The sequence below is a fragment of the Clupea harengus genome, chromosome 7 (assembly GCF_900700415.2).
Source record: "Clupea harengus chromosome 7, Ch_v2.0.2, whole genome shotgun sequence".
NCBI classification, from domain to species: Eukaryota; Metazoa; Chordata; class Actinopteri; order Clupeiformes; family Clupeidae; genus Clupea; species Clupea harengus.
In genome coordinates, this window is record NC_045158.1 from 29952207 (window position 1) to 29967206 (window position 15000).

The window sequence follows — 15000 nt, forward strand, 5'->3', positions numbered from 1 at the left end:
GAAATTACTAGCGTAGCTAGCTGTAATCTGTCTTGGCGTTATTTGTGAGAATACAGCCTGATTGGTTTATGCTATGCGGGCTTTGGCCAATGACAGGCTGTCATTGTTCTGACTGAGATCAAATGCAACAGGTCAAGTGTTTTGTGTTTTGCGTGGGGAAAAAAACGGAGAGACAAACGCTTGTGAACCGATTCACAACTTTTAAATCGGGCGAAGACCGGTTCATGTCATTTTATTACCGATACGGGATGTAGTCGAATCTTACACGCTAAAAACGGATATCGATACGTATCGGTTATTTTTTACACCCCTAATGGTCAGAAACGCAGATGCATGATGGGTAAGACATGGTCAGAAACGCAGATGCATGATGGGTAAGACATGGTCAGAAACGCAGATGCGTGGAGTTTGGTAGAAAAGAGGAAATTATGGGAAAAAACAGGACAAAGAGGAAAAGACCAGAGCAGAGAGGAGGGGCATCCCAGGAGATCTGAAGCATCCATCTCTCCATCTATCCATCTATCCATCCATCCACCCATCCATCTATCCATCCATCCATCCATCCATCCATCCATCCATCTCTCCATCTCCCCATCTCTCCATCTCTCCATCTATCTATCTCTCCATCTCTCCATCTATCCATCCATCTATCCATCCATCCATCTATCCATCTCTCCATCTCTCCATCTATCTATCTATCCATCCATCTCTCCATCTATCCATCCATCTATCCATCCATCCATCCATCCATCCATCTCTCCATCTCTCCATCCATCCATCCATCCATCTCTCCATCCATCCATCCATCCATCCATCTATTCATCTATCCATCCATCCAACGACTTATTTTATGCCTCTAGTCTAGAAGATGTTACTGCCAACTCTGTTAACAAATTTAGGTCAATGAAGTCATCTCTTACTGATCACGATCTATAACAAATGCTTATGAAGAGACAGTTATGCTGACTTAATTATACTTCACTCCTCTGTAAACTCTCTGTTTATTTATATATATAGTCTGATTTTCATGCTTGATACGTGTTCACTTTTGGACCTTCAACTGGTACTGAATGCAGAGAAAGCTCAATTTTATGTTAGGTGGACAACACAAACTGGAATGCAGTTCCATCCCACACATTTAGATTTGCCTTGGATATAGCTATAGTTATATATATATATATATATATTAGCTATATTATTATATATAGCTCTGTAGTTTCTTACAACAATTCAGGTTTCTTACAACAATTCAGGTCCAAAATTGATTGGTTTAAAGAGGAGTGTTCATGCGTTTCTTCATGCATACATCTTACTTTTTTTATTCCTCAGTGATACGGTCCTTACAAAGCAGTAATCGAGGTTATTTATGTGTATTATTTATATTTATATATTGCAGTAATCAAGGTTATTTATGTGTATTATTTATATTTATATATTGCAGTAATCAAGGTTATTTTTGTGTATTATTTATATTTATATTGCAGTAATCAAGGTTATTTTTGTGTATTATTTATATTTATATTGCAGTAATCAAGGTTATTTTTGTGTATTATTTATATTTATATTGCAGTAATCAAGGTTATTTTTGTGTATTATTTATATTTATATTGCAGTAATCAAGGTTATTTATGTGTATTATTTATATTTATGATGTTTCTGCCTCCCCCATGTCAAGGGCTATTTACACGCACACCCTCACAATAACTATGTCTATGAGCCAGACAGATGTACGTAGTGCAATATGAAAGGAAAAAAAAGAATAAAAGATATGTACATAACAGAGAATTGTGAGACCAGGAAAATCACACAACCTCACATTATGTAAAGGGTATGTTTGTTTCATTCGTACGAGTCCGGTGAAGATCTTTCAAGAGGTTCAAAATGACAAAATGACACTGGTCTTAAAATTCTATTACAGATTTGTTCTCTTTGTTTAGCTCCAGAATGCCCCCAAGACACTGCTGCCTTGGTAACAGACAAAACACAGTACGGCCATCTTGTTTTTTGTAGTGGTGGTATAAAGCCATACAATAATGACATATGTCGACTGACTCAGGACTAGTCACTGGATGCCACCGAGTTATCTTTCTCACGGCGCTGGAATGACACACTGAACCCACTGCTTAGAATACAAACTTCTGTAACTTAAACACTTAACTCCACCGCTGCCAAAACGACTGCGATGTGTTCCACAATGAATGACCCTTGACCCCTGACCGCTGACCCCTAGGCTGATCGTTCCTTCACATCGGCTTCTCTTCCCCCTCTGCCTCAGGGGCCTGTCCAGACTCACAGACTCACAGACGCACGGCCACGACACATGGACACCACACAATCACTAGCCCAGGTCACTAGCCCAGGTCACAGGTCACTAACCCTGGTCACTAGCCCAGGTCACTAGCACAGGTCACAGGTCACTAGCACAGGTCACAGGTCACTAGCCCAGGTCACAGGTCACTAGCCCAGGTCACTAGCCCAGGTCACAGGTCACTAGCACAGGTCACAGGTCACTAGCACAGGTCACTAGCCCAGGTCACTAGCCCAGGTCACCAGGCCAGGTCACAGGTCACAGGTCACTAGCACAGGTCACTAGCACAGGTCACAGGTCACTAGCCCAGGTCAACACTGCCACCCCAGTCAGACGTCAGACTACAGCACAGGTGTCAGTCCCTCCAGGGCTGACTCCGCCCCCCATGGGGAGGACCACAGAGGGACTCTCACGGGGGGAGGCGGGGCACAGGGCAGGGGGAGGGGCACAGGGCAGGGGGAGGCGGGGCACAGGGCAGGGGGAGGGGCACAGGGCAGGGGGAGGAGGGGCACAGGGCAGGGGGAGGGGCACAGGGCAGGGGGAGGCGGGGCACAGGGCAGGGGGAGGGGCACAGGGCAGGGGGAGGGGCACAGGGCAGGGGGCGGGGCAGTCATTACGGCAGGGGGGGGTTTGGTTAAAGGTAGGGCTTCAGATACACACACACACACACACAAACACACACACACGTTCTCTTGGGTTCTACTCATAGACGGAGGGAGAGGATGCACTGGAACACACGGGGTTCTGTTCCGGAACACACTGGGTTCTGTTCCGGAAACACCCTGGGTTCTGTTCCGGAGGTGCAGACACGAGACCCAATTGCTCAGACAACGCCGTGTCACTTGGAACCCGTCGTGCTGAGTGTTTCTTGGTCCCCAAAACCCCCTGCTGGCCAGCTGTGTTAGTCACACATCCATCAATCAATGGCAATCTCTGTTAGCAGAGTGGAACACATTTAGAAGTCAATCAGGGAAAGAGCTGGTTAGCAGGGGCTTCGGATGAACCGCAACACACAGCAGCTGTTTCCATAGTAACAGGCCCCGCCCGCCTCGCGGCGGTGAGCGTTGTTGCGCCACGTGTTTGCGCCGCTGGAAGCAGAGGCTCGAGTTACTTACTGACGGGTGGTGCCTGGTCACCAAGATGGTGGGGATGGAGGCGTGGCCGCACATCTACAGCAAGCGCAAAGGGACACAAAACACTAGAAGAATGACTGTCGTGTTCTTGGGGGGGACGACACGCGTCTCGAGAAATGAACAGACATCCGTCCCATCAAATGCTTCAGCTTCAGGCGTCATGATACTTTTCATATATATTATGTTGACTCCTGAGAAGTCCAGTCCCAAGAAAAGACATGATTTATACTGATTCACCACAGCAGTCCCCAGGAAGGCTGCTCAACCCTGTATATATGTGTATACTGTACATGCACCTGTTTAATCATCCCTCATCAGCACGAGAGATCTATGGCCGTGCTCAAAGCAGGGAGAGGAGACACAGAAGATCTAAACGATCTAAAGTGTGCAGTCTTATCTACAATAATCCTCTGAATCATCACACTGGGCACCATAATTATGATTCTACAAAAGATCAAACTATTCATTGAGTCGGTGTCTGGGTGAGTCTGTGTGTGTGTGTGTGTGTGTGTGTGTCTGTGTGTGTGTGTCTGTGTCTGTGTCTGTGTCTGTGTCTGTGTGTGTGTGTGTGTGTGTGTGTGTGTGTGTGTGTGTGTGTGTGTGAGAGTGTGTGTGTGTGTCTGTGTGTGTGTGTGTGTGTGTGTGTGTGTGTGTGAGAGTGTGTGTCTGTGTGTGTGTGTGTCTGTGTGTGTGTGTGTGTGTGTGTGTGTGTGTGTGCGTGTGTGTGTGTGTGTCTGGGTGAGTCTGTGTGTGTGTGTGTGTGTATGTGTGTGTGTGTGTGTGTGTGTGTGTCTGGGTGAGTCTCTGTGTGTGTGTGTGTGTGTGTGTGTGTGTGTGTGTCTGGAGGTCATGACCATGGTCTCCCTCAGTGCAGAAACTGCTGTAATAACGTATGCCTTTACGTCACCTTTACTTTTTGTGCATTAGATAAATAGACAACAAGGTAGAGGCCAGGCCAAGTACACACTGTACCCAAGCAACCTGAAAACGACCTCTGTACTTCCACTTTCAACAGGTCAACATGAACACGTCATTGTGTCTGTCAGTAATACTAGTGTTTTGGGTTGGGTTCCCATCAGTGTAGGCGGTCACTACCTTTAGCAAACAAAGATGGAGGACACAGAGTGAGACTGCAGTGTCACCACAGCCCTGGTATCCGTCGCTTACTGTCTTGTCTGCTCTGTCATGCTCTGATTGGTCAACCTAGGACTCTGCCATGCTCTGATTGGTCAACCTAGGACTCACTCACCTCCTCTAGTCTCTCCTCACTGGCTGCCCTGGTGTAGTCTCCGCCCAGATCACCTGCAGGAAACAAACACAAGAACATTAGAGTCAAAGACAGACACGTTAGCCAGGTGACAGCGTTAGCCAGGTGACAGCATTAGCCAGGTGACAGACAGTTAGCTAGGTGACAGAGTTAGCCAGCGTTAGCCAGGTGACAGAGTTAGCCAGGTGACAGCGTTAGCCAGGTGACAGTTAGCCAGGTGACAGAGTTAGCCAGGTGACAGCGTTAGCCAGGTGACAGTTAGCCAGGTGACAGCGTTAGCCAGGTGAAGAGTTAGCCAGGTGAAGAGTTAGCCAGGTGACAGACAGTTAGCCAGGTGACAGAGTTAGCCAGGTGACAGAGTTAGCCAGGTGACAGACAGTTAGCCAGGTGACAGAGTTAGCCAGGTGACAGACAGTTAGCCAGGTGACAGAGTTAGCCAGGTGACAGAGTTAGCCAGGTGACAGACAGTTAGCCAGGTGACAGAGTTAGCCAGGTGATAGAGTTAGCCAGGTGACAGACAGTTAGCCAGGTGACAGACAGGTGACAGACAGTTAGCCAGGTGACAGACAGGTGACAGACAGGTGACAGACAGGTGACAGAGTTAGCCAGGTGACAGACAGGTGACAGACAGGTGACAGACAGTTAGCCAGGTGACAGAGTTAGCCAGGTGACAGACAGGTGACAGACAGGTGACAGACAGTTAGCCAGGTGACAGACAGTTAGCCAGGTGCAGAGTAATACATGGAAATCCCCCTGCATGAGGCAGATTTAGTTTAGTTTAGTTTTTAAAACCTGGATCCATTCATTTTAAAACACAGTCAACAAATCTCCCCATTTTACCCCGAAGCTGACTGTGGTACAGAAAACATGGATATAGCAATCATATTAGAGGTATCTTAGTTTTTTTAGATGCAAATTTCTATTCATTTGTATTCGTCAAGAGTGTTCATTTCAAATGCTTGACTTGAATCCTTGACTACAGTTATATCTGTATTAACCAGCAGTTTTCATTTCAGACCTGATATCACTTTAATTACCCGTCGGGCCATATATTAAATACTAATCACCTGTCAGGCCATGTATTATATACTAATCACCTCAGGCCATGCATTATATACTAATCACCTCAGGCCATGCATTATATACTAATCACCTCAGGCCATGTATTATATACTAATCACCTGTCAGGCCTGTCATGTTTATACTAATTGACAATTACAGCCATCATGCACTGACATATTCAAGAATAATTTAGCTTCATCAACACTGGGCTTTTTTAATCACAGAGGAGCTTTTTCTACACACTGTGTGCATTCATACAGGAGAAGGAGATCCACAGGAGATCCACTCTGTGTGCATTCACACACACACACACACACACACACATCTGTGATCCACTCTGTGTGCATTCATACAGGAGAAGGAGATCCATTTACATTCACATTTAGTCATTTAGCAGACGCTTTTGTCCAAAGCGACGTACAAGGGAGAGAACAGTCAAGCTAAGAGCAATACAAAAACCTGGTGTAACAATAAATACTACTTTACGATCCACACTGTGTGCATTCATACTGATGAAGGAGATCTCTGTGTGCATTCACACACACACACACACACACACACACACACACACATCTGTGATCCACTCTGTGTGCATTCATACTGATGAAGGAGATCCACTCTGTGTGCATTCACACACACACACACACACGCACACACACACACACACACACACACACACACACACACACACACACATCTGTGATCCACTCTGTGTGCATTCATACTGATGAAGGGGATCCATTGGCATAAGGCTTTATGGGTCACATAGTCCTTTTATCTTGTAAGAAGGGGTTCCCTACACCACTGTTATGGGTGATAATGTCCATCATTGTTCAAATACACACACACACGCACACGCACACGCACACACACACACACACACACACTGACACTCACACACACACACACACACACACACACACACACACACACAGACACACCCTACCTCTCAGCATGCAGTCGTAGGCCTTGACACACACACACACAGACACACACACACACACACACACACACACACACACACTCACCAGCAGTCTCTTCTGAATCAGCAGCATCCATTTTGTCCATGAGTTCATTGGAGTTCCACTTGGTGATCTCTTTGGGGAAGGTCTCTTCATTCTCAGACAAGTCCTCTGTGATGGAGAGAAAAGAAAGAAATGGGTCACAACAGTCTCAATTACACAGACGTTCACTCGGGGGGGACGCCACGCCAAAATAGTTTACCGATGCATGTGTGTGTGTGTGTGTGTGTGTGTGTGTGTGTGTGTGTGTGTGTGTGTGTGTGTGTGAGAGACTGTGTGAGAGACTGAGAAATGTAAATAAAAATCCTGTCTCTGAAACATTGTTTTCATACTCGAATGTGCTGTATGCTGCCTGAGTACTGTAAGGCACACAACCCTCCCCCCTTCCTATCTCCACCCGGCCGACCTCAAGCAGATGGGTCCCCCCTTATGTGCCGTGGTTCTGCTTAAGGTTCCTTCCTGACTAACAGGGAGTTTTTTCTTGCCCGTGTTGCCATTGTGCTTGCACTAAGGGGGTTTCAGGCTCTGGACTCTGTAAAGCGCCTAGAGACAATTGTATTGTTATGGCGCTATATAAATAAAATTGAATTGAATTGTAAGGCTCTCACTCGATTTCACAGACCTGACCTGAGTACTGAAAGGCTTTAACTCTATTTCACTGACCTGAGTACTGAAAGGCTTTAACTGTATTTCACTGAAGCATGCATGAACTCAGACAGATGAGCTGCTTGTGAGGGGTTCAGTCAGAGTGCAGTTAAACACTAAATGTGGTGCGAACTCACACACACACAGCCAATCAGAAGTTTCCACTACACTACAGCCAATCAGAATACACTACACCACAGCCCTTGAGAATTCACTTCTTCCAATCAGAAATCACTACACTACAGCCCTTCAGAATTCACTACAGCCCTTCAGCATTCACTTCTAAAATAATCTAGAGAGAAAAAGAAGGAGGCTTAAGACCTCCATGCTTTTGATGCTGTTGAATTAACATTCACATAAAGTTGACTACACACAGTAATACATGTGTGTGTGTACATTCACAGAGAGCTGACTACACACAGTAATACACGTGTGTGTGTACATTCACAGAGCGTTGACTACACACAGTAATACACGTGTGTGTGTACATTCACAGAGCGTTGACTACACACAGTAATACACGTGTGTACATTCACAGAGCGTTGACTACACACACAGTAAAATGCTTTTTATCTTTTTACTCTTTTACTGGCTATACTAGCCCATTGCACAGTCTTTACTATTTATATCACTTTGCACTATCCTCACACACACAAGCACAAGTACTCAATCCTTGCACTATCCACACAAGCACATGAACACTATCTCTCTGCACTCTTTGCACTACTTTCCTTGTGGACATCAACACTGACACAATCAATGCACACTGTAATATCTGTATAATATCTGTATACACCCCACTCCCTGTGAACATGTTTTTCCCTATGTGTATTGTTTTTCTACTGTGATTTGTGTATGTATGTTTGTGAGTTAAGTTAAGTGTATAAGCTACTGGATGACCAAAATTTCCTTCGGGATTAATAAAGTATCCATCTATCTATCTATCTATCTATCTATGTGTGTACATTCACAGAGCGTGGCAAGGCAACATAAATCCTTTAAAGCTTCATGAAGGGGCCTTAGTATGAGTCAGAGTGACCTTTGACCTTAGTATGAGTGAGAGTGGGCGTGGCCTTAGTATGAGTGAGAGTGGGCGTGGCCTTAGTATGAGTCAGAGGGGGCGTGGCCTTAGTATGAGTGAGAGGGGCGTGGCCTTAGTATGAGTCAGAGGGGGCGTGGCCTTAGTATGAGTCAGAGGGGCGTGGTCTTAGTATGAGTGAGTCAGAGGGGGCGTGGCCTTAGTATGAGTCAGAGGGGCCTTAGTATGAGTCAGAGGGGGCGTGGCCTTAGTATGAGTGAGTCAGAGGGGGCGTGGCCTTAGTATGAGTCAGAGGGGCCTTAGTATGAGTCAGAGGGGGCGTGGCAGTATGAGTGAGTCAGAGGGGGCGTGGCCTTAGTATGAGTGAGTCAGAGGGGGCGTGACCTTAGTATGAGTCAGAGGGGGCGTGGCCTTAATATGAGTGAGTCAGAGTGCGAGAGTGAGAGGACAGGCAGCTGGAGGAGCAGAGTCCAGGCCACACACACACACACCACCTGATGCCATATGTAGATGCACAGGAACTAGAGGAAACACTCGCACACACACACACACACACACACACACACACACACACACACACACACACACACACACACACACACACACACACACACACACACACACACACACACACACACAACACCACCTGATGCCATGTAGACGCACAGGAACTAGAGGAAACACTCGCACACACACACACACACACACACACACACACACACACACACACACACACACACACACACACACACACACACACCACCGCCTGATGCCATATAGACACACAGGAACTACAGGAACCACACACACACACACACACACAACACCACCTGATGCCATATGGATACACAGGAACTAGAAGAACCACTCGCACACAACTAGAGGGAACACTCACACACACACACACACACACACACACACACACACACCACCACACAGGAACTAGAGGGCCAAACACACAATGGTAGTTCTCAACGTACACTTGACACATGTAAAACATCATGTGTTTATACATGTAAGTGTGTGTGTGTCTGTGTGACATGAGACATCCACGGTAGAGTTTGTAGTTTATTTAATTATATATTTCCAGTATCTATCCATCTGTTTATTTTTAAAGCATTTGCTGTAAGAGTTTTTAAAGCTATTTCTGTTCATGGCATGTATCAATCATTATTTAGGAATGAAAATATACACCCTGTGGTCTGTGTGTGTGTGTGTGTGTGTGTGTGTGTGTGTGTGTGTGTGTGTGTGTGTGGGTGGGTGGACAGCTGGGGGGGTTACAGACGTTCATGGATCTGATTGGTAGATGTAGAGAAGTGATGACATGTTATTAACTTTGTGTGTGTGTGTGTGTGTGAGTGTGTATGTATGTATGTATGTGTCTGTGTGTTTGTTTGTGTGTGTGTGTGTGTGTGTGTATGTGTATGTATGTATATGTGTGTGTGTATGTGTATGTATGTATATGTGTGTGTGTGTGTGTGTTTGTTTGTTTGTGCGTGTGTGTGTGTGTATATGTGTATGTATGTATATGTGTGTGTGTGTGTTCGTTTGTTTGTGTGTGTGTGTGTGTGTGTAGATGTGTGTGTGTGTATGTGTGTGTGTGTATATGTGTATGTATGTATATGTGTGTGTGTATGTGTGTGTGTGTGTGTGTGTGTGTGTGTGTGTGTGTGTGTGTGTGTAGATGTGTGTGTGTGTATGTGTGTGTGTGTATATGTGTGTGTATGTATATGTGTGTGTGTGTGTGTGTTCGTTTGTGTGTGTCTGCTGCTGGATAAAACAAGGTGATGACAAGCTAATATCAGAGCTGTAAAGCAAAGGTCAGTGTTTCGTATTCCAGTGATGGAATATGTGTGAGTGTGTGTGTGTGTGTGTGTGTGTGTGTGTGTGCATCTAAAACACACAGAAGTGATGGACAGCATCTAAGACACACACAGTGCATATGTGCGTGTGCCCGTGAGTCAGTGAACTCCCAGAGATCATCCAGCCGTGTTGTAATATATAATATACAGGCAAGCTTCTGAAAACCACCGGTGTGTCATCTAGTGGTAGTCCTTGGTCCTTTATTGAACAGGCCCGTGACCACCTCCTAGTGGTCATCTAGTGGTGGTGCTTTATTGAACAGGCCCGTGACCACCTCCTAGTGGTCATCTAGTGGTGGTCCTTTATTGAACAGGCCCGTGACCACCTCCTAGTGGTCATCTAGTGGTGGTGCTTTATTGAACAGGCCCGTGACCACCTCCTAGTGGTCATCTAGTGGTGGTGCTTTATTGAACAGGCCCGTGACCACCTCCTAGTGGTCATCTAGTGGTGGTCCTTTATTGAACAGGCCCGTGAGCACCTCCTAGTGGTCATCTAGTGGTGGTGCTTGGTCCTTTATTGAACAGACCCGTGACCACCTCCGTGTCATCTAGTACTTTATTGAACAGGCCCGTGACCACTAGTGTGTATTGAACAGGCCCGTGACCACCGGTGTGTCATCTAGTGGTGGTCCTTTATTGAACAGGCCCGTGACCACCTCCTAGTGGTCATCTAGTGGTGGTGCTTTATTGAACAGGCCCTTGACCACCTCCTAGTGGTCATCTAGTGGTGGTGCTTTATTGAACAGGCCCGTGACCACCTCCTAGTGGTCATCTAGTGGTGGTGCTTTATTGAACAGGCCCGTGAGCACCTCCTAGTGGTCATCTAGTGGTGGTGCTTTATTGAACAGGCCCGTGACCACCTCCTAGTGGTCATCTAGTGGTGGTGCTTTATTGAACAGGCCCGTGAGCACCTCCTAGTGGTCATCTAGTGGTGGTCCTTTATTGAACAGGCCCGTGAGCACCTCCTAGTGGTCATCTAGTGGTGGTGCTTTATTGAACAGGCCCGTGACCACCTCCTAGTGGTCATCTAGTGGTGGTGCTTTATTGAACAGGCCCGTGACCACCTCCGTGTCATCTAGTGGTGGTCCTTTATTGAACAGGCCCGTGACCACCTCCTAGTGGTCATCTAGTGGTGGTACTTTATTGAACAGGCCCGTGACCACCTCCTAGTGGTCATCTAGTGGTGGTGCTTTATTGAACAGGCCCTTGACCACCTCCTAGTGGTCATCTAGTGGTGGTGCTTTATTGAACAGGCCCTTGACCACCTCCTAGTGGTCATCTAGTGTTGGTGCTTTATTGAACAGGCCCGTGACCACCTCCTAGTGGTCATCTAGTGGTGGTACTTTATTGAACAGGCCCGTGACCACCTCCTAGTGGTCATCTAGTGGTGGTGCTTTATTGAACAGGCCCGTGACCACCTCCGTGTCATCTAGTGGTGGTGCTTTATTGAACAGGCCCGTGAGCACCTCCTAGTGGTCATCTAGTGGTGGTGCTTTATTGAACAGGCCCGTGACCACTTGTCAAACATGTCAGGGGACACTGCTAATGGCAGGAAGGAGGTGTCAGGATGAGTCAGAGCCATCAGAGTGGACCGCTCTCTTTTATGACACACGGCGCTCTTTTATGACACATGACGCTCTTTTATGACACACACAACGCTCTTTTATGACACACGGCGCTCTTTTATGACACACAGCGCTCTTTTATGACACATGCCGCTCTTTTATGACACATGGCGCTCTTTTATGACACATGGAGCTCTTTTATGACACACAACGCTCTTTTATGACACAGGACGCTCTTTTATGACACACGGCGCTCTTTTATGACGCTATTGGGATTGCAACATAAAGGACAGGAATAGCCTGGGCTGGGTCACGAGAACACAGAAATGGAACTACTGGAAGGCCTGTGATGGGAGCTAAATGTACGTGTGTGTGTGTGTGTGTGTGTGTGTGTGTGTGTGTGTGTGTGACTGCAAAGTCGACAACTCCTGGAAAATGGGCTCCATATATATAACATTTGTGCTTCAAAGACACATACACAATCCTGTAAACCTAAAATCTAATTCTGATCTTTCCATTTCCATTTATTCATTTTGATTTATTTATCCGACAGTTCCATCCAAAGATACGTACAGCACAGGGGATACATTCACTTCATCAGTAATGTGCGCTCAGCGGGCATCCAGCCTGTAACCGTGGTGACGCTCGCTGTCAACTCGCTCTGGCTCCAGAGCCACAGGAACCAGACAGAATCACAATATTAATCCTCTCTACGGGAGTTATTACATCCTCGAGCACTTCTAATTCATCCATCATCCATCATCCATCAGCACTTTAATGAACATCATGCACTTCCCCTGGATGGCAGGGGAGGGAGGGAGGGAGAGAGGGAGAGAGAGATGGAGAGAGGGAGGGAGGGAGAGAGAGAGAGGGAGGAGGGAGGGAGGGAGGGAGGGGGAGAGAGAGGGAGAGAGAGATGGAGAGAGGGAGGGAGGAGAGAGGGAGAGAGGGAGGGAGAGGGAGGGAGGGAGGAGAGAGGGAGGGCGAGAGGAGGGAGGGAGAGAGGGAGGGAGGGAGAGAGGGAGGAGGGAGGGAGGGAGGGAGGGAGAGAGGGAGGGAGGGAGAGAGGGAGGGAGGCTCCAGACCTCTCTTCTCACTAGTCGTCCACACAAAGTGTTCCATGAAGACTGCACTGAATCAGCAGTCAGAGGAGAGGGTTAAGGCACCGTGTGGAATGCCCTGGCTCTGCCTCCATGAGTGGCTTCAACATGGAGGCAACCAGCACAACCAACTAACTTACAGTCACTGAGCTATCCTCTCTTGAAGGACGATGAACACAACTAACTAACCTACAGTCACTGAGCTATCCTCTCTTGAAGGACGATGAACACAACTAACTAACCTACAGTCACTGAGCTATCCTCTCTTGAAGGACGATGAACACAACTAACTAACAGTCACTGAGCCACGCTGTATGTTGGAGTGACTCTCGAGCTTCATTTCTAGGTGTTTAAACCTAATTGCATACACGCAATTCTTCCTCTGTCTGTCTGTCTGTCTGTCTGGCTGTCTGGTGTGTGTGTGTGTGTGTGTGTGTGTGTGTGTGTGTGTGTGTGTGTGTGTGTGTGTGTGTGTGTGTGTGTGTGTGTGTGTGTGTGGGCAGGTTCAGGAACAGCAGACTCCGCTCTCCTACGGCAGCTGAAGGCCCAAAGCATGCTGGGTCTCTGCTGGGTAGCCAGAGAACTGGTCTGCAGCACCGGGAGGGAAATATGCAGAATGAGGTCAGAATGAGGTCAGCAGTGACAGGCCAAAGGGGAAAGGTCAAAGGTCATTTAGGAGGACTGCAGAAGAACACACAAAAAACACGCACACACACACACACACACACACATACTGGTGGCAGAGAGCTCCCTGACTTTCATCATAGCTGTGACTAAATATTTCACATCTGTAAGTGTTGTCATATGGCCAGAGCGACAGTGGTACAGTGGTAGAGAAGTCGTTTAGTAATCAGAAGATTCCCTGTCGAAGCGTCCTTGAGCAAGACACTGAACCCCTAATTGCTCCTGATGTGCAGTGTGCCATCAGTGTAAATGTAAAAACAAATGTGTATACATCCTTGTAAGTCGCTTTGGATAAAAGCGTCTGCTAAATGACTAAATGTAAATGTAACTATGGTCATACATGTGTGTCATATGGTCATACATGTGAACATATCTAGTAAGGTTGGAAGAGTCCAGATGAATCCCAGCCAGATGACTACATGTCCCAGACTACCACACTACCACTCTTCCCTGCGCTGATGACTACATGTCCCAGACTACCACACTACCACTCTTCCCTGCGCTGATGACTACATGTCCCAGACTACCACACTACCACTCTTCCCTGCGCTGATGACTACATGTCCCAGACTACCACACCACTCTTCCCTGCGCTGATGACTACATGTCCCAGACTACCACACCACTCTTCCCTGCGCTGATGACTACATGTCCCAGACTACCACACCACTCTTCCCTGCGCTGATGACTACATGTCCCAGACTACCACACTACCACTCTTCCCTGCGCTGATGACTACATGTCCCAGACTACCACTCTTCCCTGCGCTGATGACTACATGTCCCAGACTACCACACCACTCTTCCCTGCGCTGATGACTACATGTCCCAGACTACCACACCACTCTTCCCTGCGCTGATGACTACATGTCCCATACCACACTACCACTCTTCCCTGCGCTGATGACTACATGTCCCAGACTACCACACTACCACTCTTCCCTGCGCTGATGACTACATGTCCCAGACTACCACACCACTCTTCCCATTACTTGCAGTAACCTCTGGCTTTCCAGCTGACCCACTGACCAAGCATTAGCATACGCTTAGGGTATGTTACACCTAGCATTAGCATACGCTTAGGGTATGTTAAACCGGAACCCCTAGCATTAGCATACGCTTAGGGAACACCTAGCATTAGCATACGCTTAGGGTATGTTAAACAGGAACCATTAGCATACGCTTAGGGTATGTTACACCTGAACCCCTAGCATTAGACATTAGCATTAGACCCAGAAGACGTCTACAATCAACTGGTAGCAACGATGCGATAAAAACAAAATCCGGGCTTGTCTCCTCGCCGATTTGAACAGC

The 15000-nt window shown here is 47.0% G+C and overlaps 1 protein-coding gene across 5 annotated transcripts in view; it reads right to left on the reverse strand.

Annotated features, from left to right (window-relative positions):
- Positions 1-15000, reverse strand: part of LOC105905079 (membrane-associated phosphatidylinositol transfer protein 2-like) — a 49142-nt gene that overhangs the window by 16524 nt on the left and 17618 nt on the right. For all 5 annotated transcript variants that reach the window (XM_042708352.1, XM_031571103.1, XM_031571104.1 and 2 more), the window contains exons 7-8: positions 6799-6903; positions 4691-4743 (exon numbers count right to left, since the gene is read on the reverse strand). In XM_042708352.1, coding sequence (XP_042564286.1) covers positions 4691-4743; positions 6799-6903 — 158 coding nt within the window. The remainder of the gene's footprint in view (positions 1-4690; positions 4744-6798; positions 6904-15000) is intronic.